This window comes from Pan troglodytes, chromosome 2 (genome assembly GCF_028858775.2).
Source record: "Pan troglodytes isolate AG18354 chromosome 2, NHGRI_mPanTro3-v2.0_pri, whole genome shotgun sequence".
NCBI lineage: Eukaryota > Metazoa > Chordata > Mammalia > Primates > Hominidae > Pan > Pan troglodytes.
Genome location: NC_086015.1, coordinates 29,702,313 through 29,729,635, shown reverse-complemented (window position 1 = coordinate 29,729,635; position 27,323 = coordinate 29,702,313). Strand labels below are relative to the sequence as shown.

Below are 27,323 nucleotides of genomic sequence, written 5' to 3'. Positions count from 1 at the left end.
GAGAGGACAGGGTGGAGAGGTAGGATTACAGAGGTTCTAGAAAACAGTGTAGCACTAGCCACATATGGATATTTACATTTAAATTAGATGAAAAATCAAGTTCTTCAGTCACACTCAGCACATTTCAGCTACTCAATAACCACAAGTTAGTGACAACCCTACTGGACAGTAGGAATAGGAATTATTTCCATTATTGCTGAAAATTCTATTGGATGGCGATATTTTAGAAACAGCAGGATATGGGAAGAGGAAGAGTAACAAGTGAAGGAAACATATAGTGAAATAAGTGATATGGTAGGCATAATGAGTATATCAATTAGGATTAGGTTGTGCTATGAGTAAAATGACTGGTGGCTTAGAGATTATTTTCTCATGTAAGAAATTATGGAGGTAGTCAGTCTGGAGCTAATGGTGAGCTATCATCAAAGACCTAGGTGCCTTCTGTCTTTCGGCTCAGATGTACATGTTTTCCATCCTTCACATCACCTCGTAGTCCAAAATGGCTGCTGCAGCTCCAGCCATTACATTTCCAGACCAAACATCAGGAAGAAGAAACGGAGAAAAGGCATAAAGGTTTTATCTCTAATTTGAGCTTCTTCTCTTGAAGTAGTCTTCCTTGGAGTAACATGAAGCTTAGTCATTTAGCCACACTTAGCCGCAAGGGAAGTTGGGATCTGTAGTTTTTTAACTGGTGCATTGTCATCCCTCCAAAATTGAAATTCTATAAATGAGGAAGAAATAGCAAGTGGATATTATATGGCCACCATCAGTCTCTGCCCCAGTGAGTGAATGGCACTGAGATGATGACGAAGCCCCTGCTGGCCAAGTTGGTGGTTTTCTTTCATTAGTGCAGTGGACTGTTTTTTCCTTTCCAGACAAAATCATATTCTGGGTCTGTGGACTGGGGAAAGTGTTTTGGTTTGATGCAGAAATGGGGACCTTGTGGCACTGCCAAATGAGATAGAGAAGCATGATTTGATAGCTTTGGCCTGGTAGACTGAAGGTTTGTCATGATTGCATGTTCCAGATACAGGTAGAACACCTTTTTGGAGGAGGAAGAACCCGTTTTTGAAAAGTGGTAACAAAATATATCTTGGCCTACTAAATTGTATGTGAAGATATGAGATGGAGAACATGGATGAGGCTACCTCTACTGATGTTTTTACCCATTTTCTCATTCTCTTTTGTATATTGAAGTGGTTTTCAGAGAATGGAGTTAGGTCTAAACTTGTTGATTTTATTTTGTCACTGAGAAGTTACTAGAAATCTACGTTTATATGGTATTTTTGAAGATGGTAACTTTAGAAATTTGAAGTCTTAATTATATTTTTGAAATAAACCCAGTATTCACAGAATTTAGCATCTAAATCAGGCTTCCCTTATCTCTGAGATTTCTGAGCTTTCATCATACAGGAATACTTTTATTTCTCTGAGCCCCTAGTTAAGGATATTGTTTAAATGAGGAACATTGACCCTTAATTGGGTGTTACTGTTTAATAGTCATACTTTCAGCTGGATTATACCTGGAGTATGTAACAGAAGTACAAATACTCTGTTTTCCTTTCCTTTCTTCTTGGTCTTGATAATGACTATTTGGTGAACAATTACAATTCTAAGTAATATTTTGAGGCATGTTTGTTCAGTCCTTTCATCATTCAAATATTTATTAAGCATCTAGTGTATAGCAAGCAGAACACTAAGTGTTGGGGATATAGCAGTGAACAAAACTAAGTACCTACCATTATGGAAAGAGACACACACACACACTAGTGAAAAGTGCTAGGAAGACCAATGGGAGAACAGATTGAGTGACGACTAGTAAGATGCTGTTTGATACAAGATTTTCAGGGATGGCTTCTCTAAAAAGCAATGATTTCCCTTTTAGGTAGAAGGCATGAGCAACTGCAAAGGCCTCCTGAGGTGGGAGTGAGGTTGGCAAGTTTAAGAGATGGCAGGGAGAGCATGGTGGCTGTAGCCAGTGAACAAGACAGGAGGAGATAGGGTTTGAGGTCAGAGAGGTAAGAGGGTATTTAAGTTTCCTGGGGCTACTATAACAAATTACCACAAACTTGGTGAAATAAAAAGAAATTTGTTCTTACAGTTCCAGAAGGCAGAAATCCAAAATCATTATCACAGCGGGAAATCAAAGTATCCCCAGAGCCACGCTCCTTTTGGAGGGGAGAATCTGTTCTTTGCCTCTTCCAGCTTTTGGTTGCTGCTGGCAGTCCTTGGTTTGTGGCTGCAACAGTCTGGTCTTAAGGCCAGCTTCTTCAAATCTCTCTCTGTCCCATCTTCACATTGCCTTCTCTGTGTGTAAAATCTCCATTTACTTGCTTTTTATGAGGTTAATTGTGATTGAATTTATCCACATATTCCAGGATAATCTCCCCATCTAGAGATCCTTAAGTTTATAATATCTGCAAAGACCTTTTTTTTTTTTTTTTTTTTGCCACATAAAGTAACTACATTCATAGGCTACAGTGATTAGGACGTGGATATCCTCTGAGGGCCATTTTTTAGCCTACGACAGGGAGCCAGCTGAAAGAACAAGAGTTGGGACTTTGAATTTTATTTTGAATGAGATGGAAACCCATTGGAGGGTTTTTTAAGTCACATAATCTGGCCTGTACTTTTAAAAAGATTACTCTAGCTGCTGCATGGTAGGCACTAGACTGAGAAGGAGAATGACAGTCCTCTGTTTTTAAAACTTTGTTTTTAATGTAACTAATTCATTAATATCTTCCTGTTGGAAAGCTTTCATATTATATGGGAAACGCCAAACTCTCCCTGCCATTCAGTTCTGTTCCTTTTCATGTCTTGTCCTGGATATTTATACCTGTAAATAATTATCTATAAAAATAGTTTAAGTTGTGTGGGGTTTATTTAAAATTTATCATCTCATATATATTCAGCTCCTTGGTGTTTTTCATTTACAAATATGTATTGGACAGCTTTTTAACTCCATAGTGTTTGATTGTACATACACTATTATTTATACAATTCCTTACTGATGGACATAGAGGTTGTTTCCATTTTCTCTGTTCTAAATGCCACCACAGTGGAGATTCTTGTAAACCATGTCTCCTGGCACACATGCACAAGTATTTCTCTTGGATAGATACTGAAATGTCAAGTGTGTGTAATACTTTTATATTATAATGGATCCTGCCAAATTGCCTTCCAATTTATACTAGAAGTGTCTAAGAATATTTGTTTCCACTTAATGAAAGTATTGAATTTCTTTTATGGACTTTGTGAATTTTTCTAGTGGGTTTCTTAATGTTCTTACTGATTTATAGAAGTTCTTTATGTATTTAGAAATTTATCTTTTTGAGACAGAGTTTTGCTGTTGTCGCCCAGATTGGAGTGCAGTGGCGCGATCTCGGCTCACTGCAACCTCCGCCTCCCAGGTTCAAGTGATTCTTCTGCCTCAGCTTCCTGAGTAGCTGGGATTACAGGTACCTGCCACCACGCCCGGCTAATTTTTTTTTTTCTTTTGTATTTTTAGTAGAGATGGGGTTTCACCATGTTGGGCAGGCTGTTCTCCAACTCCTGACCTCAAGTGATCCTCCCACTTCAGCCTCCTAAAGTGCTGGGATTATAGACGTGAGCCACCGTGCCCGGCCAGAAATTTATCTTTTCTTTGTTAGACATGTTACAAATTTTTCCTCCCAGAGTTCTTTAGTGTAGCTTTTGAAATTCAAAAGTTTTTATTTTTAACATAAGAAAATTTAATTTTTTTCATTATTGATTTTACAGTTTGTATCTTGCTTGCTTAAGACCTTCCTAACCCAAAGTCATAAACATAAACATACTCACCTATAAACTTCTATTATTTTATATTATTCCAGAGAGTTTTTTTTTAATGAACTATAGTAGGGATCTGATAGATAGCTATTTGTCCTAATATCATTTATTGAAACAGTCCATCCTGTTAGAGCTGCTTTAAAATGCTAACTTTATTAAATACTGTGCATTTGCTTAGAAATATGTCTTTCAGAACTCTTTTGTTTCATTGATCTGTTTATTCTTCACTAATACCACAATGTTTTAAATATTAGAGTTTTATAATATGTCTTGATACACGGTAGGCAAATTTACCTTATGATTCTTATTCAAAGTTGTGTTGGCTATTTTGTGCATTTTCTCTTTCACATGGGATTTTGTAGTTAGCTTGTCAATTTTTTTTTTTTTTTTTTTTTTTTAATGAGACAGAGTTTCACTCTGTCACTCAGGCTGGAGTGCAATGGCATGATCTTGGCTCACTGCAACCTCTGCATCCCAGGTTCAGGTGATTCTCCTGCCTCAGCCTCCCAAGTAGCTGGGATCACAGGCACCTACCACCAAACCCAGAAAATTTTTGTAGTTTTTAGTAGAGACGAAGTTTCACCATGTTGGCCAGGCTGGTCTCGAACTCCTGACCTCAGGTGATCTGCCTACCTTGGCCTCCCAAAGTGCTGGGATTAGAGGTGTGAGCCGCCACACCTGGCTAGCTTGTCAAATTTTATGAAAAAATATTTTATAATTTTAATTGGGATTGTATTAAATTATAGATTAATTTGTGGAAGGTTATCAGCTTTAGAAATATTGAGTTTTCCCTCCAGGAACTGGCCTTTTTACATTCTCTGTAGTTTTTTTTCTGTAGTTTTTTATTTTGAAATACATCAAACATAAATACAAGAACAAAGTATAATATATCATATACCTATGACCAACATCAAGCTTTATTAGATTTCATCATTATGCTATATATGTCCTTCATATTTATGTTTTATTATCACTCTGTTTTAATCATAAAACATTAAAGATAGAGATGAGAACCCCCTATATATGTTTTTAAGATTGATTTTCCCTCTCCTTCCCTTCTTGCCAGAGATACCATGGTCTTGAATATGAACAAGAGAGATCTGTTTATGGAAAAGTGGGTATATTATCTGTCATGTTATAACTTACTAGGGTTGTTATATATACTAGAGATATGGTTGTGTTTTTATGTGTTTGGGGATGAGTATCCATGGATGGATTATATTGTACAGTTGAAGCCCTAATAGAAAGGCTAATAGGATGATTTTTTAAATGTCTGGAATTCTGTGATTTCTGCCTTTTGTGATTGTTTCATGTTTACTTGTGTATATACCTGATAACAAATTCAATGTATCCCATTTTTAAATGTTTTTCAAAATCAAATTTATTTTTCTACCTCCCTTGTACTTCAGGATCAATTCCTAACTGACTATAGTTCCCTAAGAGGTCATTGTGTTCAGCTCACTTGTTAATGCATAATGTCAGTTAGGGGATATAAAATGGTAAATGTTCTACTGTTTTTAATGTGCAGTTATACATGTCATTGTATTTCAGCCTAGTGCATAATAAATGACAGTTTCTTCTTGCCTCTTATTAGTGAAAACCTGAAAATCATCTTATGTTTTCATATTTTTCAGGTTCGTATTTGAGAATAAATATGTTTGGATAGTTTAAGTTTTGTCAGTTTTAGTTCTTACTTGGTTCTCCCTTAATTTCTCAGGTATCAATATAAGTGATGAGGATTTTCTTTTGCTGGAGCTTTTGCACTGGTTTAAGGAAGAATTTTTTCACTGGGTGAATAACGTTTTGTGCAGCAAATGTGGTGGACAGACTAGGTCTAGAGATAGATCATTACTGCCCAGTGATGATGAGCTGAAGTGGGGTGCAAAGGAAGTGGAAGATCATTACTGTGATGCCTGCCAGTTCAGCAATCGATTCCCAAGGTGGGTGCCCTGGATGGTAAAGTCAGAATAATCTCTTAATGAAATAGTTAGAAGAGAGTTTTTACTAAATGAACTTTTTAATATTTAATTATCAGAAATATATTCCTCTAAAACACAGGTGAGCAAACCGTGGCTGGCAGGCTAAATCCAGCCAACATCCTGTTTTTGTAAGTAAAGTTTTATTAGAACATAACCATGCTGATTTATTTGCTTATGGTCTGTTTTTATGCTGCAACAAGCAGAGTTGAATAATGGTGACAGAAATGATATGACCCACAAAGTCTGAAATATTCACCATCTGTCTTTTATAGGAAATTTGTTGACTCTTGTTCTAAAGTATAACTTGAGTATAGTCATAACATGTTTAATGCTATAAATCTTGTATTACTCTTTTTTAATTCCTAATTTTTAACTGTCTGATAGCTAACAATACTTATAATAATGCTGAGGTATACTTTTACCTTCCATATTATCATCGGATGATTATTTTAAACACATAATTGTATTCACTCTCACAATAATCAGCATTATTATTATCAGTCTTATTAGCAGAAGTTTGTTTTAGTTAGGTGCTTCCCCTGCCCAACCTAACCTACTCCTCATATCTCTAAATTTTAAACTAAGGACATTTTAACTTTTAAATTAATTTCCATTCTTTAATTTATAAGCCTGTTTTCAGATTTTCTGACTTGGCAATGTTTATAAAGTCTGGTTGTATTATCAGTCAAGAAAAGATACCACGTTTTAAAAATATCTAATTTTTTTTAGCTTAGGACATAGTTTCTTATCATGTGCTTGTTTTAACCTCTAGCTCTTCTCTATATGGGGAGGCTGAGGCAGGAGGATTGCTTGAACCTGGGAGGCAGAGGTTGCAGTGATCCAAGATTGTGCCACTGCGCTCCAGCCTGGGCGACAGAGTGAGACTTTGTCTCAAAAAAAAAAAAAATTTAATTACCTAAGTTATAAATTCATTTATTTAGCTTAAGAAATGCTTGGTTAAGCATTTGCTTAACAGACTTGTCATCGCAGAGCCCCTTCATTTATACCACTGTTTCCTTTCCTTCCAAAGCACGTGGCTGACCTCTCTGCTCAGCTGCAGCACTTTTCCTGCTCAGCTCTATTGGTTCAAAACCCATCTCAACACAAAATGCAAAATTTAATGTTCTCGAATTGTCTGGTAATTTTATAATTGGAGTAACTTCTGAAAAGAATGTTACAAATAGATCCCAAAAAACTACTTCCAAATTAGCAGGCACCTTTAAATACTTCAAAAGAGTAAAATTTTAATCAAAATGATTATTAGAAAGAAAGATAATATTTTAGATAAAATTGAATTAAACTAAGCTAAAATTTTTGTTGAGTAATTTGTTAAAGTTGTTTACCTTTTAAATACAGTGAGCTAGTTATACCACTTTAGTGCTAATGCTTTAGGCAAATTGCCTAGAGAATTTGCTTCTCCAAATCTTACATTATTCAAAACACAGATCAAATAAAAGCTCTCCTCACCAGCCACTTTCTGACCTGTTGTATTGTTTGATCACTAATCTGACCTGTTGTATTGTTTGATCACATTCTGCCATATATTTAAATTATTTGTGTTCATTCCTTTCCTCAGGATTGTGAACACCTTGAAAGCAGTACTACTGTTTAATTATTTTTCACCAAATGTTCTAACATTGTGCTTCATATATTCTAGATTTCTAAATAAATATTTAAAAACAAATTAAAGGCCGGGCGCAGTGGCTCACACCTGTAATCTCAGCACTTTGGGAGGCTGAGGCGGGCGGATCACGAGGTCAGGAGATCGAGACCATCCTGGCTAACATGGTGAAACCCCGTCTCTACTGAAAATACACACAAAATTAGCCAGACCTGGTGGCATGCACCTGTAGTCCCAGATACTCTGGAGGCTGAGGCAGGAGAATCACTTGAACCTGGGAGGCGGAGGTTGCAGTGAGCCGAGATTGCACCACTGCACTCCAGCCTGGGTGACAGAGCGAGACTCCGTCTCAAAAAAAAAAAAAAAATTAAACATTTCTGTTTAGCATAGAGGTAATGTAAATTCTCTTAAAAATCTTGATTTTGATAATTAAGTTTTTTTTTCTTTTTAAACCAGATATAATAACCCTGAGAAACTTTTGGAAACAAGATGTGGACGGTGTGGCGAGTGGGCCAATTGTTTTACACTGTGCTGCCGAGCTGTAGGGTTTGAAGCTCGCTATGTTTGGGATTACACAGGTACAGAATGTGGAATGAGCAGAGGGTAGTAGGGCTTTGCAGGCTTGCAGGTTTGGGTTTACATTCTGAGCCCATGATTCTCTGTTACTTTTTGGCCTTGTCAGTCTGACCTTCCATTTGCCTTGTGTAAAACAGTAATAATACCAACCTTCCAGGTTTTTTGAAGGGATCACAAGAGTTTTGTAAAACACCTAGCACTGGGCCTGGTGTTTTGCACTATAAATATTCCTTTTTTTCCCCTTTATTTTTTTATTGATGCATAATAGATGTACATATTTGGGGGATACTTGTAATAATTTAATGCATTTATATAAATTCTACAGAGCAAATCGGTATTATTGGGGTATCTGAGATCTTAAATATTTGTCTTTATGCTGGAAACATTTGAATTACTCTCTTCTAGCTATTATGAAATATGCAGTAGATTATTGTAAACTGTAAACACCCTATTGATCTATCAAACACTAGGTCTTATTTCTTTTATTAGCAATTTACCGTGGCATTTATAGTGATGCTGTTTATATATGGATAAAAACATGTAATAATGTACCATAGAAATCTTCATTGCTATAGGGATTACTGTAAAAAATGTAGTAAACTATAAACTTAAAGCACAGTATACAGAAATAATAAAAGTCATGTGATATTTGCATTGTCCCTATTTAGAAATGACTTGTGTGGTCTACATGTTAAAAAGTTGTTTTCCTTGTGTTTCCATTTTCTAAAGAATTAATGAAACCTTCCATTAATAGTTAGTGTTCTCTTAAAATCAAATATAAAGCATGTATTGATCAGAGATTCTATTAGACTTCCTGCTGGTTCTGGGCCTTAAAGTCCAGAGAGAGAGACAGTAGTTTCAAAAGTGGCATTAACTCCTTCATGATGGTAAACTCAGGATGATATTTTTTATGCTGCTCTTTAATATGTCTACCTTCTTAAGAGTTACAGCGCACATTAAGCCTAAAACTGACCACGTTAAAGGAGATTGGAAAAACATTTTTAAGGATTTCAAAGAGACAGAAATTAATACAGGTATTCTAAAATCCTGTGTGCCACAAAATGCACTTATTAACTGAAATTCAGAATATTATGCATTACTTTATGATTCTTAGGAGTTTGTGTATAGTTATTGGAAGTCATTCTGATTTCATTGTCTTTTTTCCATTGCTCTCTTTTCTCTTACTTGAGTAGACCATGTCTGGACAGAAGTCTATTCTCCTTCTCAGCAGCGGTGGCTGCACTGTGATGCATGTGAAGATGTCTGTGACAAGCCACTCCTTTATGAAATAGGATGGGGCAAGAAGCTTTCCTATGTCATAGCATTTTCAAAAGATGAGGTAGGGCATAAAAGAAAAAAACTTTTTTCCAAAAGTAAAACATATTTTTTTCTTTTTTGACAGTTTTATGAATGTATAATTAACATACAATAACCTGCATATATTTAAATTGTACAGTTTGATAACTTTTATTTGTATACACTGAAATCATCACTGCAAATCAGTATTCATTGTATGGATGTGCCATAGTTTACCATTTCACCTGTTGATGGCTATTTGGGTAGTTCCCAGTTTTTTTCACAATTTCAAATTAAGCTGCCATGAACACTCAGGCACACAAGTCTTTATATGGGCATATGCTGCCTTTTCTCTTTGCTTAATGCCTAGGAGTAGAATGGCTGCATTATATGGTAGATATACATACAACTTTTTAAGAAACCACTAAACTATTTTCCAACGTGGTTGTGCCATTTTACATTTTCGCAAGCAGTATGTAAGTTTCCAGTTTCTCCATGTCCTTGCTAACATTTAGTATGATCTGACTTTTTAATTTTATCCCCTTTAATAGGTGTGTAGTGGCATTTCATTATGGTTTTTATTTGCACTTTCCTAATGACAAATAATACTGAGCATCTTTTTATGTGTTTGCTTACCATCCATATGTCCCCTTTGCTTATTTTTTTTTAATTGGGTATTGTGTTTTCTTACTGTTGGGTTTTGAGAGTTCTTTATATATTCTTATATAAGTCCATTATCAGATATGTGCTTTGCAAAGATTTTTCTCCCTATCTGTAGTTTGTCTTTTTATGCTCTTAATGACTTTTGAAGAGAAGAAACTGGTGTTCAGTTTACCAATTTGTTGTTTTATGGATTGTGCTTTTTGATGTTATATTTAAGAAATTTTGCCTAGCCCTTGGTCACAATGATTTTCTCCTATGTTTTGTTTTAAAAGTTTTATATTTTTGGTTTTACGCTTATGTCTGCAATCCATTTTGAGTTAATTTTTTTATATGATCCAAGGTGTATGAAGTTTTTTTTACATATGGATAATGAATTGTTCTAGCACCATTTATTGAAAAGATTATTTTTTCTCCATTGAATTGTCTTTCCACTTGTATCAAAAATCAGTTCTGTAATATAAATCTAATACAATAAAAATGGATAAAATTTTTATTTGTTGAATTTTGTGGAATCAGCTTTGCAGATAAATTTTAAAAAGGTAATGTTTTGAAATTTTCACTTTTTTATCATAGCATTTCTGGTTAAACTGTCAACTGTTTAGGAATGAATAAGTGACGTATTCTCTTCCGTTTATTTTATAGGCTTTTAAGTTTTATTTTATTTTATTTTATTTTAATTTTTTGAGACAGTCTCACCCTCTTGCCCAGGCTGGAGTGCAGTTGCATGATCCCGGCTCACTGCAACCTCTGCCTCCCAGGTTCAAGCGATTCTCCTGCCTCAGCCTCCTGAGTAACTGGGATTACAAGCACATGCCACCACATCTGGCTAATTTTTTTTGTTTTTTTTTTTTTTTAGTAGAGACGGGGTTTCACCGTGTTGGCCAGGCTGGGCTCCAACTCCTGACCTCAGGTGATCTGCTCACCTCAGCCTCCCAAAGTGCTGAGATTACAGGCATGAGCCACTGCACCAGGCCCCATGACTTTTAAATTTTAAACAAAGGATAGTATTCTAAAAATTGCATTTAAGGCTGGGCGTGGTGGCTCATGCTTATAATCCCAGCACTTTGGGAGGCCAAGGTGGGTGGATCACCTGAGGTCAGGAGTTCGAGACCAGCCTAGCCAACATGGTGAAACCCCGTCTCTACTTAAAACAATACAAAAATCAGCCAGGCGTGATGGTGCATGCCTGTAGTCCCAGCTACTCAGGAGGCTGAGAAACGAGAATCTCTTGACCCTGGGAAGTGAGACTGCAGTGAGCTGAGATCACGCCACTGCACTCTAGCCTGGACAACAGAGCGAGACTTCGTCTCCAAAAAAATGCATTTAAAAATTACATACATTCTAGGTACTTAGTAAATAAAGGTTGATGGTTGTAATCTTGTTAAGTATTTGTATTCTGTTATTTGTTTCAGATAGTTGATGTCACTTGGCGATATTCCTGCAAACATGAAGAGGTGATTGCCAGAAGAACTAAGGTTAAAGAAGCGTTACTTCGAGACACTATTAATGGACTTAATAAGCAGGTATGGGGTGGCTATCTTTTTTGAAAGAACAGTTGACATTTTTTATGTAATCGAGAATAGCCATTTATTAGCCTATTGAAATTCTTAAAGTAGTAGCATTGTTTTATAAGCAAGAATATTTTAATATTCTTTTTGAATATTAAAGAATAAAAATATTCTTTTTGTTCATTGAAAATTTTGAGGACTCATTTTAAATATTATGAGTTATTTTGGATTAAACTGTCTCATCTCAAAGTTCTATGAAACAATTTCAATATTGGTAGTACCTGACAAAAAGTGTGTTGTCTTATTTATCAGTGTAACTGTGCCTTGGATATGACACAGACTCATATTTATGTATTATGTATGTACATACATACACACACACACACACACACACACACACACACGCGCGTCCATGTGAGGAAATTTCTGAAGCAAGGCACAGGAAGTTATTAACAATGACTACTTCTGAGAAGAGGAACTGGAGTTCCAAGATGAAAGGTTCAATTTTTATTTTATACCCCTTTGATAGTATTGAAATTTTTAACTCTATACATGTGGGGTTTTTTCATAAATTAAAAAATAAGCAGTGAATTTTGCTGTAGCAGGCAGTTAGAACAGGGCAGAGCACATTAATCCAATCAGTGACAATGATTCCAGGTGAGGTTTCAGTCTATTTTGAATCTGCACTTACTCCTAATGTGTAGCCCTTCAGAGATCTCTACCTGAAAACCTGGATTATTTGCTATATCCCTTTGCATTAGAACACTCTGACCCTCAGTTTATTTTTACCCCAGCACTGTGATTCTGCTAAAAATTCTGCTTTGATTTCCAGCACTTTAGTCACTATTTTGTCCTTGGCTTCTCAGCCTCTTCTCATTGCCACTTAATAATTGACAAATGACTGGAAGGGAAAAGAGGTGCAGTATGTGCCCTTCACCTCAATTCTTTTCTTCTCTTGGAATCTTGACTTCTGAAGTTCTGGCTGCCTTTACAGCTTTCTGTTGCACTCAAACAGGTGTTTATATGTGAGTGTTCTGTGTGTGTGTTTCCACTAGCTTTTCTAGCTTTTCTCAGTAAGACATTCTGACACAAGCCAGTCTATCATATCCAGAAACAGAAGTTGCTACCTTCATTATAAATAAATCTAGGACAGTAGAGCTCATAGAGAGTTGGAAATAGGTGTTAAATGATTTCCCAACATAAAATTTATAAAATTATTTAAGTTTTCCACAGTGTCCTTTTTATTTGCTGAATAATATATGTTTGAAAATAAAATTCAGTACTTGTTTCAAGACCTCTTAAAATGCAAGTGTTTTAAGTATATTCTTGCTTAGAGATGGACCTATACATTCCCCTAATCTTAACAACTTTTTTAAAAAACATGAATTACAGAGGCAACTGTTTTTGTCAGAAAACAGAAGGAAAGAACTTCTCCAGAGGATAATTGTGGAGCTTGTTGAATTTATATCTCCCAAAACCCCTAAACCTGGAGAACTTGGGGGAAGAATATCTGGGTCAGTGGCTTGGAGAGTAGCCCGAGGTGAAATGGGTCTACAGGTATTTAATTCATTCTAGCATGATGATCCTTTTACTTTCCTGCTTCCTATACTATGCTCTTCCTATACTATCCTCCAACTGCATTGACTATGACCTTTCAGTTAACTTGAGAGTAATTATTTTAAAATGCAAACATTTGAAGAGAACCAGTAATTGATTTACATAGCATTATAGTGTAAGAGTTAGCAAAGCATTTTTAAAATGGGACTTAAAATTTTTTTTACCTTATGTAAATTTTTAGTGCAGTGTAACTTTTACTGAAGAATATACAGGAAAATGCACAAATTATAAATGTACAGCTTAATGAATGTTTACAAATTTAACACCCATGTAATCGCCAACCAGAATAAGAAATAGATCACTGGAACCGTAGAAACAAGCGTGAGTTTCTTTCCCCACTGCCTTACACCCTCGAAAGTAATCATTATTCTGGCTTCTAACATCATATATTAGTTTTGCCTGTTACTGTGCTTTATAAAATGGAATCATATAGCACGTACTGTTTTGTATATAGCTTGTTTTGTGCAACTTTGTGTCAGTGAGATACATGTTGCAACATGTATGGTATGTTCTCATTGCTGTATAATTTATTGTATGAATGTAATTTTTCACTGTTGATGGCTATTTGGGTTATTTCTAGTTTTGGCTGATATAAATGGTGCTGCTCTGAACATTTATATTCACGTTTTCAGTGAATATGTTTAGGCATTTTGTTGGATGTATACCTAGGAGTGGAATTGCTAGGTAATAGAGTATGAGTATATTCAGCTTTAGTACATATTGCCAAACAGTTTTTCAAAATGGTTATGCCAGCTTATACTCTCACCAGCAGTATATGAAATTTTTCGACATCTTTGTGTACACTTGGTATTGTCTATCTTTTCATTTTAGCAGTTCTGGTGGCGTATAGTAGTATCGTGATTTTAATTTGCATTTTGGTGATGACTAATTATGTTGAATGCCTGTTCTTTAAACTTTTGGATATTCTCATTCTCTTTTGTGAAGTGCTTATTTAGGTCTTTTAAAATGAGATTCTAATGCATTTAAAAGAATGCTGTTACTTTTTTCCTCTCCAGATGAAAACTTTATGGAGTGGAGAAAATACAGAATTTGGGGAATTCAGCTGATGAAAGTGTTTATTTCTTGGTATATGCTTGCATGTATCTGATATTGGCTAGAAATTGCTGGTGGCATGATTACTGTTACATTAAAATTTATTTTAAGATACCACATGATTAATCTTCCAAAATTAAATAACAATGGAAATATAATTTCCATAGGTAGGTCCTAAAGTTAAGGGACTAGGTAAAAAACAGTGTGCTAGGCTTTGTAACAGGCATTAGGACAGTATAATAGACTGTCCTTTGCCCTTAGGGAGCTAAAGTTGAGTCACTGGAGAGCATTTAATAAAATGTTTAGGAAATTTGCAATGAAAAACGCTTGAAAGAAAAATAACTCATCACAGTATCAGTATCAAGCAGTTCCAAACAAATTGAAGTTGTATTTATCTACTTTTTATAAATTTGCCATTGTTACAGTTCATTTCTCTAGTAACAGAATATGTTTTAAAGGAGTGAATTATCACTAATAAATTTTATGTTTGCTTCTTAATTTATCCCATCGTCTGTAGCAGGCAGTTAAAAGTGTTGGTTCAGCCATAGGATTACAAGATCCAAATTCAACAAATAATTTAAATCACTGCCAATGCAGTGTGTTACAAGTATAAATCTAAATACAGCCAGTTAAAAAGAGCTAATTTAATTCGCAGCTGTGTTCAATTTAAAACATGGATATTATTTAGGTCTTCATTTCTTTTTATGCATGGGTGTGCTACCTCTTGCATGGCATGGAAGTTGATTAACTTTAAAAATATGAATTGGGTTGCATACCACATTGTTTTCCCTTTTGAAATTTTTTTTAAGTTTCTTAATTGCTGGAGACCATTTTAGGGCCATGGATTTAAAAAGAAATCATTTTTTCCTTTAGAAATGGATGTTTGTTTTAAAAGTAAATAGAAAAACATTAATCCTAAATACTTTTGGAATTAATCTTGCAATCAATTGGAAACAGAAGGAACATTGGTACTATCATTTCCAGAAAGAAAAGTTTTATTTTAATCTTAGAATTAAAATATTTTATAAAATATTAATGTTATTTTGGACTAGAATGCAAAGATTGCCTGGGATTTTAAGGTTAAAATACAAGCTTTTGTAATAATTTTACACATGCAGAAGACTGTTTCATGCTATACCTTTCAGCTGCTCTCCTAGCTTAGTGAATTAGGAAAGGACACTGAGGAAATGGTTGAGGACTCAGGATGAGAAAGAATCAAGTATGTGGAGAGTAGAAAGAACAGCATCCTAGACAAAGGAAGCAGCATGTGTCAAAGCTGTGAGGCAAAATGAGCTGGACCTTTTTGAGGAACTAAAGGAAAAGTAATGTGATGTGAGTGTAGAAATGAAAGGGAAGAGTAACAGAAGATCTGGTTGGAGAAGCAAGCAGGGTGAACCATCACATAAGGCCCTGGTAGCCGTGGTAAAGAGCTTGGAGTTTAAGTCACTGAAGTGAGTTAAGCAGGAAAGTGACATATCCTAGTTTACATTTTTTCAAAAATCATTTTCATTGCTATGTGGAGCATGGATAGGAGAGGTAAGAGTTGAAAGCTGGGAGTCAGCTTCAGGAGACAATTGTAGAAGTCCAAGTAGGGGGATAGTGGTGGTGGTAGAAAAGAATAAAAATTAATGAATTCATTGAATGCAAAATCACAAAAATATAAGTCAGAGCTCATACTTCTTGTTTTTCTCTCTAGTAATGTTTAGAGTTATAATAACATCATACTGATTATATTTAATTTATAAAATAATTTCCAAATTTTCCAATGGCACTAATTTTTTCTTTTCAATTTTGAAGGATTCTCTTACCACTCTGCTTAGTAATTTCTCTTTTTTCTTTTTTACATCTTTCATAATGTTGAAAAACTAATTCTGCTTTCTTTTTAAGAGAAAAGAAATCTCGTTTATTCCCTGTGAAAATGAGAAGATTTCTAAACAGCTCCACCTTTGTTACAATATTGTGAAAGATCGTTATGTTCGAGTTTCAAATAACAATCAAACCATTTCTGGATGGGAGAATGGTGTGTGGAAAATGGAATCTATATTCAGAAAAGTTGAAACAGACTGGCACATGGTAACTTAATGCATAAAACCATTTAAAACTTTTGTCATTGTTTAAACAAATATAGATTGGCTTCATTTTTCAGTTGTGTAAAATATGAAAACTGATATATCAAACTTATTTTCAGTAATCCTATAACCTGGAAAAGAAAATTCGTCCCCAATATGTAATCAAAAGTCCACTAGAAATTCTTGCATTTATATCAAGGAAGTATCTGTTTTCATCAAAGAGGATGAATTTAATTCTTTCATGGGGAAAAATAATCAAATGTATGATCAATCCATATGACTGATTTTTGCATGAACATATATACATATATATTCTATTTGATACTGTATATATACATATATTGTGAATTAATTCCTTCACAGATGTGTATTGATTGCCCATTAAATACAGGCTATTTAGGGAGTATAATAGATTTAGTTCAAAGTTTCAGAAAGCTAAACATCTAACAGGCATTCACTTCAAAGAATGTGGATGATTGAGCAGCAATATTGGTTATTTCTTCTCTGTATCTTAAAAAAATAATTAAGTAGAGGTTAGGACTATAGCAGTTCATTTATACCAAGTTGCATATTATCGTCACATGCTATCAGTAACAAATAAGAGGCTTTGCTTTAAAACTGCCTGCTCCTTAGAAACACACCAAAATAAACTTAAAGCTATTCACATGACCTCAGTAGATCTGATCATATTATTGATAGATTTTCATAGGAATTAATTAACTTATAGGAAGCTTTTAAAGTTAATTTACCAAGATACTTGAGTGGGAACTTGTTCACTTGTAAAATATATTGGATAGATTAAAAAAGTGAGTCACATATAAACAGCTGCTAGTGTTTATGAGCATCTGTTACATGCTGTCACTGTACTAGGCATTAATCAAATTACCAAAAACATACAGAGATAAGGTCTCTGCTTTTCTCTTTTTCAATCGTAAGTTTTTGTTCAAAAACTTATCTTGCTGCTTAAACATAGAAATACTCCATTTATATCACATTGTCTAATACTAAAAAAGTTGAGGTATTTTTGTATTAATAACTTACAGGATTATTCTAAATTTTGGAATTTTCTTCTTTAGCTAAAGAAATGCATAAAAATAGAGATAAAATTTAAAATTTCAAGATATCTGTAATTAGTTGTACAGTTGATGAGAGAGGATGAACATCTTCTAGAAGAGTATCCTTAGCCTAAGAATTTCTCTGAACAGAAAGCAAGATAGAATAAAAGGGTTTTTTATCGAATGACTAGTCTATACTTGCTAAAATGGAGAAAAATCATGTGTTTCCTCCTAACCAGCAATGTTAGTAAAGTAGTAATGATGGGGAAAATAGTGATGTGTTACAGAAGATGTGATATGCCAAGAAACAGAACTACTGTATGGAGTATGTCTTCTTTGTCTTACACACTCATTTGTTCATCAGCAAACTTGTACTGTTGTGCCAGGCATTATTCTCAGCTACGTGAACAAAAAGATGATTCCTGACCTCACGATCTAAAAGGGGAAGCCAAAGCATAAACCGCCATCTTAACCATGATGCAGAGTGCTATAATAAGGATATCAACACATTGCTATGGAAACAGTGACGTGGGAGTAATTAGCTTTGGCTGTAGGAGTTGGGCAAAGCTCCACTGAGCAGACGACATTTGAGCTGGACACTGGAGGTTGAGTAGGTGTTCATCAGGCAAGGAAACAAAAAAAAAGGCATGGAGTACGTGGCGTGTTTCAAGATCTCCAAATAGAACATTTTAGCCAGAGAGGGGCTATAGTGTGAGAAAGATTTAAATAATGTAAATGATAGACAAAGGCCATTAAATAGAAAACACACCCCTATTCAAGTAAAGCTTATGCCTTGATATACTTTTATGAAGGGTACCATTTTTTTTAAGTTGAGTGAATTTCTTTCTAGCTACATGTATTTAGTATCAAATGAAGAAAAATACTAGAATCTTTACTTGTAGAGAGTGATAACTCGGAAGTAACAATTGTCATTATAACTTGAGTATTCCATCTAAATCAGTATTTCTGGTTCTGTACTAGCATGCCCCCAATTAGGGATTTTCTAGCTCTGTTGAATAGTAAACCTATTTCTCACCACACTTTTTCTCAGTAATCTCCAACCAGGTATCATGACAGATCACATGCAGCCTGCTTTCAGAGTTTTAGAACAGATTCTTTACCTCTCAAAGAGGTATCCTCCCAGGAGCACAAAGATTAAAATTTGCTATTTAGCAAATAACATTGTTCAGTAATGTCTGAATTGAAAAGAATATAAAAACTAAATCAAGAAGACCAGTACGATTTTTGGGAGGCAAGTGATAACACCTTGATAAAAGCAGTATTAATAGCTTCCTAACTAATCTCCATCTGTCCTAATCCTTTCAAAGCTGTGATCCATGCTCTCGCTAAAGAAACATTTACAAAAACTTAATCCTTAACTGAGTGCTCTTAGAGTAAGACATAGCTCCACGTCTTTTCCAAATCTGGTCCTTGCCTTCTTCTCTGGCTTTGCCTTGCACTGTGCTACCCCTTGCTCTCTGCATTGCAGATATATTGTCCCTTCTCCCTTCTTCACAGAACCTCCTATACTTCCCTTTTTTGATTAATTTATTCTTAACCCAAGCCTCACTCCGTCAGGTCCCAGCAAATTGAATCCATTTCCCTCTTTATAGATTCATTGTACCATATACCTCTCTTTCATGACATGTATTCAACAAATAGAAATGAAAAAAAATAATTTGTCTCTTTCTCTAATAATGTTTACATTAGATTGTAAACAATTCTTAGGGAGAGACCTTGTCTTTTTCTACTCACTTTTGTACTCTCAGTATTCATATATCTGGCATAGTACCCGATACATAGTAAGTGTTTAGTAAAGATTGGTGAATGTAAAAATGTACGTGGCATAAATTCTGCATCACCCTAGGGCTATGTAGAGCACTGTAAGAACCTCACTTTGTTGAGTGTCCTTTGGATGGTCTTAGATACTTTTTGGTTTTGATGAGTTTTATCCCTCTCTTTGTCACTACAGTCATTTTAGCATTTTGGCGGGGTGAGGGGGCGGGTGCATGGCATTATGTCAAGAATTCATTCAGCACTCAGCAGATACGCACATTGTCAAATATTGTGCTTGGCAGTCAGATGTAATGGTGAATTAAGAGGCAAGCCTCAAGGTGCGTATCAGCTGGTAAAGTGAAAGACATGTGGGTCAACGTTTAGATTAATGGGGGTAAATGGTAGAAGAGTATGTGTTTGTTTATGATACTGAGAGAAAGAAGACAGAAACAAGAGCCACTAACACCCTGAATCTGAGTGAAAAAAACCTCATACTCCAAGTATTTTGTTTTGTTTTGTTCACTCTACAAGTATTTTGTTTTGTTTTTTTTTTTCTGTTCTCTCTACAACAATCAACTCAGACCTCTGACCAAATATGTGGAGGGGTGGGTTCCCCCAAATAAGCAAGCAAGCAATTCTGCAGCAGAACCAGCTGAGTGACCTCTAATCCAATCAATTCTAACATGATCTTCCTGGAGATAACATTAGATACCAAATGTTGAGGGCTTAGTCCCCAAGACTGTCCCCTCCCCACTTCAGATGCCAATCACAAGCTCCAGTTTGTTTTACCTGTGCTTCTGACCAACTGGCTATCAATCAGGTTCCTATGACTCTCTCCTTGGAGTCAGTTAATTTGCTAGAGTGACTCATAGAACTCAGGGAAACACGTTTACTGGTTTATTATAAAGAATATTACAAAGGATGCAGATGAAGAGATGCACAGGGCAAGGTATAGGAAGGCACATGGAGCCCCTCTGCCCTCCCCGGGTGTGCCACCCTCCAGGAACCTCCATGTGATCAGCTCTCCAGAAGTTCTCCAAACCCTGTCCTGATAGGCCTTTTATGGAGACTTCATTGGATTTTCATAACCATGACAACAATGTAGAAATATGATTGGACAAAAAGGGTGTGATCTGATACTAATAGCCTGACAAAACCCAGCAAAGCCTGTCCAGATTCTTCTTGGTCTCTCTGTGCAGCATTTCTACCTCCAGGGTATGGAACAGGACATTTTCTGAAATAGGGGTTTTATGACCCATAATCAGACAAGGTAGGTCAGATAAATTATTTATGGTCAGCTCCAAGAAAGCAAGTTGTGGGAAGATTAGAGTATATTTTTAGTTTCCATGGCCTGCCTTAGAAATAATAAAGGCTATGGGAGTTATGAGCCAGGAACCATGAATGAAAATCTGGAGATATATATACACATATCATAATATCACACTGAGTCAGAGAAGGCCTTGCAGAAGAAGTAATATCTGAGTTGTCTTTTGGAGAGGAGGAAGAGGGAGAGTTTCTTAGTATGAGGACAGGATATGGAAGGGGAGGTTGTTTGGGGACATGAGAAATAGTGTCTTCAAAAGCACTGAGGTGAGAGACATCTGGTATATTCAGGAAAGAGTGAGAAGTAGAGAATATGGAGGAGAATAGTGAGAAATGAGACTAGAGAAGTAAATAATTGTCAGGTCCCAGAGACTTTGATTACCTTGCAATTATGTAATAGGAAACCATGAAAGTTTCCTATTACAAATGGAGTAAATTGGAAGTATACATGGAAATCTTAAAAATTCTTATCCAAATTCTACAAATGGAATAAATTGGAAGTATACACAGAAATATTTACAGTGGGAAGTACGAGTGGATTCATGTTTGATTTTCAAGATAAAATGGAATAACCAAAAACAAGACTCATTGCAAGTACCGGTTTACCAGCAACAATTTGAGATTCCTTGAAATACAGCTGCTTTGCTGGGTATCTGTGGGAATGATGGACTTCAGGGTGCCTGCTGTATGGTGAACTGAACTTGAGTGAATCTTAGCAGCCTAAGTAGAACAATAATTTTAAGAGTGTATTAAAGAAGAGCTTCAAACAATATAGTCCAAACTGAACCTCTAGGGAGCCATAGCAGCCTGACATGTAGTAATCAAAAAATCTTTGAGCAAAATCTTCTGTAGAATATTAGTTACATAAAGCCAACATGCAAATTGTTCTCAGTCCTGAAAATAGTGGTTACAGCCACAACCTAAAGACAAGTTCTATTTTTATACATTGTGAATAGTATGGCTTATGCCTAAACCGTAGACACACAGGTCTTGTTCTCACGCAAAGGTTGTATATGCTCATATGTGCTTACAGACATCAACAAGGAGCAAGGATGGGTCACTGGTGGGAGGAGGGGTTGGGTGGTATATATAGAATACAGGAGAAAACCTCCATGATTTCTGACTTTACTAGCACTCCTGCTGAAGTAGGATAGCAACACTCACCTTTTAGAGACCTACAGATTACAAAACCGAGCTTACAGAATGCACACAATAAATTTAAAAAAAATTTTTTTAAAGCCAACAGGCAAAAATATGTCTATCAAATAACTCACGATGTTAGGAACAATCAACAGTTGTAAAAAAATTTTTTTTTCTCTAAACAAGTGAATGTTTGCTTTTTTTTTTTCCTTTTAAATAAATTATAGTTACTGATTGTGTTCATATTATACATAGATCGGACCAGAGTTGGAGGTTTTTTATAAATTCTATTGTTGTGGTACATTTTAATTTACTAAACTGAGTATACATATTCTTGGTAACTTTCTACCACCTCTAAAAATGAGTCTTTGACAGAATATATTGTGCAAAAAAAGAAGATAGGAATTTTCTGTATAAATAGGGTGTTTTATCTCCATATACTGTTCTTTAACATGAGACCTTTTTTATTTTGCTCATAGTATGTTTGAATGTTTAAACATTTAAGTATTAAATCATGAACTCTATCTTATTCTTTAACTTTCTAGAGTCTTAAAAGCTGATGATGCCTTTAGGACTGAAAATTTTAAGGCTTTAATAAATGCTGTCAGGCATGTTCAACAGCTACTATAAACCTTCTCTTAAACAGTTAAAACCACAGTTCTGACCCAGACCCACACAATATAATTAAGGCAGTTATTGGAGTAAGCTAGATTTGAAGTTAACCTAATTTCAGCCTATCATATTTTATACCCACTCTTTTGAGGGACATTTGAATCTAGTGAGCTCTGAAAATATACAAGATATAGAAGTGCATATTGAGAGATAAATTTGAGTATATCTGTTAATATTTATGTCTTAAGATTACTTTCCTTAAGTCTTTTAGTTCTTTTAATTCACCTTTCTTCCAGTAACCTCTCTGTTTGGCTCTTCTTTCCCAGATATCCCCCTTTGCTAGCCATTCCTTTAAAGGAGCAGTTAACCTGTGTGTAACCCAGATGCCTAATAGTTTAGGATGGGTGAAACTAATGACTCCCGGGGAACACTGGTGGAGTCCTGAGTCCCACATCCTCCTTACAAGCAGCTGTAAGAGGAGCATGCAGTAGGAACATATATGAACACCGGAGGATGTTATAGTGGCGTTGTCCAAACTTGAGTGGAGCAATTGACAGTTCCACATCTAGGTTTGTCAACAACAAATAACAGTTGGCTATACATATCTACTCTGAGTAGTTTAAGAACATTTTCTTTGAGAGTGATTGTTCAGTTGTTACATAATCTCTAACTCACTGATTCTAAAAATTTTCAGATTAAATTAATGGGCAAACCTGGAAGAAAAATAGCTATAGGTTGGTTGTCAAATAGATGGTGATTAGAATACTATTGGCGATTGATTTTTTTACTTGATGTGAGTAAAGACCAGAATACAGAATAGTACATGTAACAGGATATTCCATGGCAGATGTGTTTTATATGGTACTTTCAACTATTTGCCCCTGAGCTAGAGTATGAGTTAGATGTTTCTAAAAAGATCAAGTCTAACATGAATATATATATATTTGTATACAGATCTTTAATACTTAATATTTACTAAATGTTTTTATTTTTATTTTTTTTTTAGACAGAGTCTCGCTGTGTCACCCGGGCTGGAGTGCAGTGGCACCATCCCGCTCATTGCAACCTCCGCCTCCCTAGTTCAAGCAATATTCATGTATCAGCCTCCCGAATAGCTGGGATTACAAGTGTGCACTAACATGCCCGGCTAATTTTGGTATTTTTAGTAGAGACGGGGTTCCACCATGTTGGCTAGGCTGGTCTTGAACACCTAACCTCAAGTGATCCGACTGCCTCAGCCTCCCAAAGTGGTGGGATTACCAGTGTGAGTGACTGTGCCCAGCACTAAATGCTTTTATGAATCCAGAAACTGCCCCCAGAGAGCTTATGATTTGATGAAGGTAGGTCAGAGTATGGGCACTATAAAGGAGTATAGTATAAAAAAATAAAAAGGAGCATTGGCAATTCAAGGTGGGATGAAATTGTGGAGGATTTTTTCTTTTCTTTTCTTTTTTTTTTTTTTTTTTTTTGAGATGGAGTCTTGCTCTGTCGCCCAGGCTGGAGTGCAATGGCGCAGTCTCGGCTCACTGCAAGCTCCGCCCCCTGGGTTCACACCATTCTCCTGCCTCAGCCTCCTGAGTAGCTGGGACTACAGGCGCCTGCCACCACGCCCAGCTAATATTTTGTATTTTTAGTAGAGACAAGGTTTCACTGTGTTAGGATGGTCTTGATCTCCTGACCTCGTGATCCACCTGCCTCAGCCTCCCAAAGTGCTGGGATTACAGGTGTGAGCCACCGTGCCCAGCCTAACTGTGGAGGATTTTTAAAGCTAATAGATTAGACTTAATGTAAGAACCAAGTACTTGCTGTACATTTCAGACCAGGCAGATGACATAAAGAGAGTGGGATTTTAAAACATTAATCTGATCAGAGCCAGGCACGGTAGCTCACACCTACAATCTCAGCAACTCAGGAGACTGAGGCAGGCGTTCAAGACCAGCCTGGGCAACATAGTGAGACCCTGCCTCTAAAAAAATTTTTTTAATTAGCCAGGCATGGTAGTTGGAGGCTGAGACAACAGGGTCATTTGAACCTAGGAATTCAAGGCTGCAGTGAGCTATGATTGCACCACTGCATTCCAGCCTGGGCGACAGAGGGAGACCCTGTGTCTAAAATAATACACTTGAAAATAAAAATATAATCAGAACAATTGGAATTGTACAACAGTAGTCAATTGCATTAAGATAAGTGTAAAGTCCAAACTGTAGTAGTAAGTGCAGTATTAGTGAGGAAGGGGTTTCTTTCCAAGAATTATTTCAAACAAATACGTAGAATTTTGTGGGAATTCAGACGTAAGGGATGAACGACTGAAGCGTCAGAGTCTTAAGAGTTTGAGCATGGTTGAATAGAGTGACCTGTGAAAGACCAAGGCTGTGGATGTCAGTTTTCATGGCAATGTTTTGAGGAGTGTAGATAAAAGTATGAGAGGGGATGAGCTGGAAGCAGCCAGTAGGCTTAGATGCCTTAAATAGTATACATTTAATGTGCTAAAGGGCATTGATGAAGGAACAGGGAGCATGCTATTTAGAGAAGTGAGCATGGATATCACCTTTTAAACCATTAGTTAGCAATGGCTCAGGTATTTTCTCGATTTAGAGACTATAGCATACCATGTCACGCTAGGAAAGCGTATATGAAAATCCAGACTTACAAAAATTAAAGAATAGTTGCGTTTAAAAGGATTCTTCATTTTCAGCAGGATTAGTCATAAAACTCGTTTTAAAGAGTTGAACTTCTTAATATAAAAGAATATGATTTACCAAAATTTGGTTAGAATGCAGTCCTTTAGAATTGCACTTTTTGGGGACATCTGCATTCAAATAATACCTGTCTTCTAGGGTAAAAGATGCCATGGGAAAAATTGCCAAAAAAAATGTTAGCAGTAAGAACCTTTTCAACAGGGAAAAGTTAGTTTTTAAATAACCACTTGTACATACTACCCTATGACAGTAATATTCTTCACTAAGTTTGTTTTCTATACTATTTCATTTTTTCTGACAGTTCCTTTCTCCCCATCCCTACTCCTTATAGGTATATTTGGCCCGAAAGGAAGGATCATCTTTTGCTTACATTTCCTGGAAGTTTGAGTGTGGGTCGGTTGGCCTAAAAGTAGATAGCATTTCTATTAGAACAAGTAGTCAAACTTTTCAGACTGGAACAATAGAATGGAAATTGCGATCTGATACAGCACGAGTAGAACTGACAGGCGGTAAGCATTTGCCTGGAGAATTAATCACGAAATATGTATTTACCACTCTGAAAACCAATTGTACTTATTTGAGATGTAGCTCTTTTTCGTACCTAAGTTATTAATACTATTTCAGTAAAAAAAAGAAAAATTTAATAAAACCTGTGTGATCCCATTGTAACAGAAAGCTGATGTTTTCTGTTGTGAAATACAAATGCAAGGAAAAAATCATTTCTTTGTTTCAAAGGATGCATTTCTTCCATAAAGAATAATTTGTATTTATTTTTAAGGGTTTATTTTAACTTATACATCAGCCTATATAAAATACATTTCAAAATGATCTGTGCTCTTTAAATTACCAAAAGCAAAATGTTAATTTTTTTTTTCCCTCTAACAGATAACAGTCTTCACTCCTATGCTGATTTTTCTGGTGCCACTGAAGTTATTTTGGAAGCAGAATTAAGCAGAGGAGATGGTGATGTCGCTTGGCAACACACCCAGCTGTTTAGACAAAGCTTAAATGACCATGAAGAAAATTGTTTGGAGATAATTATAAAATTCAGTGACCTTTGAGAACCTGAACATTATAGAAAAGCTGGCAATAATCAAGGACTTACTCAAGTAGTCTGTTGGTTCAGTGCATGCTTAGTTGGCAGTTACCACCCTGTGCTAGCATATTTCTTTTGCTAGCTATCCATCATGTAACCCTCATGAAAATTATCTTTATACGTGGACTATAATAAAATATTGAATTAAAACCTTTCTTCCATATGTGACTATAATTTGGAGTAAAGTCTTGTTGACTCAATATGGGATTTTAATCTAAAAACTGTAAGTATGGTTTTAAAAGTTAAATAATGATATTCATGATTAAATGCTATTCATGATTATGATAAAATCTTGGGCTTATGATAGTAATTTGACATTTTCTGATCAGCCATTCATTTCTTCAGAAGTGGTTAGAGTCTCCTAATATTTTTAATTAATGTGAAAGTACAGTAGCTCATAAATTATATAATGCATGAAAATTTATATGATTATAAATATTCAGGCATTTAAGAAATAAAATGAAGTATTTTGCCTTACATCATTTTAGTGGTTATTTTGGCTAAATAAAAATCTTTTTTCTAAACATTGAAAAATACTTGAATAGATATGAGTTATGAAAACATTTAACATTGACAACATAAACTAGGATACATTTTAAATTCCATAATACGTGGACATTTTGAAAATGCCTTACCTTTGAGTTATATTTTTATCTACCTCATTGAATAAAATATTCTTGATTTTGAAACTATGTAACTATATTATACAGTATATATTGTATCAAGAGGTTTTGTGTATATTCTGTATAACCTCTCAAATTAAGTTTAGTGAACATTTATTAAGCATTTATGTACAAAGCATTGTGATAGCACTGTGGAGGAAGCAGTGGTGAAAAAGACATAGCCCCAAGCCTCCAGATTCCTTTGTGATATTCTGCAAAGTGAGTTCTCAACTCTTTATACAAGAAAAAGACACACTCAAGAGTCTCACCCTGTGCCACTCAATAGAACATGACATGTGTTATAAAATATATAATAAGATCCTGAAACAAAGGTCTTATATTTATTCTTTTTTTCTTTTGAGAGATGAGATCTTGCTATGTTGCCTAAGATGCTTGGAACTCCTGGGCTTAAGCAACCCTCTCACCTCAGCCTTCCAAGTAGCTGGGACTACAGGCATGAGCCATTGCTCCCAGCTAATATTTGCTTTATAATTGCAGTAAAACTCTGTTGAGAATCATTTTTTGCTAAAAAGTTATATTTCAAAAGAAGTAGTTATGCATCTGAAATTATTAATATGTCTTGAATATAAGAACGTTTTCTGGAACTCTCAGACTCAAAATTTTAACCTATAGTGGCCAAGTACTTAAGATTGGAAGAACTTGACGCTTACCTGTCTTGTGGTGTCTGCTATTGGCACAGTGAGTATTTTGATGATCATATGGGCTAATCCTGTTAACCAGCATGAAAAAACCTAGAACTTTTCAAGCAGT

The 27,323-nt window shown here is 35.5% G+C and overlaps 1 protein-coding gene across 6 annotated transcripts in view; it reads left to right on the top strand.

Moving 5' to 3' along the window:
* The window catches only part of NGLY1 (N-glycanase 1), a 64,252-nt gene extending 38,212 nt beyond the window's left edge, over positions 1-26,040 (top strand). For 2 of the 6 annotated variants that reach the window (XM_003309673.5, XM_009445033.5), the window contains exons 5-12: positions 5,525-5,747; positions 7,864-7,985; positions 9,177-9,322; positions 11,355-11,465; positions 12,843-13,007; positions 16,008-16,193; positions 25,126-25,303; positions 25,680-26,040. In XM_003309673.5, coding sequence (XP_003309721.2) covers positions 5,525-5,747; positions 7,864-7,985; positions 9,177-9,322; positions 11,355-11,465; positions 12,843-13,007; positions 16,008-16,193; positions 25,126-25,303; positions 25,680-25,855 — 1,307 coding nt within the window. In that variant the 3' untranslated portion in view covers positions 25,856-26,040. Of the gene's footprint in view, positions 1-5,524; positions 5,748-7,863; positions 7,986-8,925; positions 9,018-9,176; positions 9,323-11,354; positions 11,466-12,842; positions 13,008-16,007; positions 16,194-22,421; positions 22,665-25,125; positions 25,304-25,679 lie in introns of all 6 variants that reach the window. The other 4 variants (XM_054680449.2, XM_063806669.1, XR_010155522.1 and 1 more) reach the window with 3 other exon arrangements.
* Positions 26,041-27,323: the final 1,283 nt, after the last annotated feature.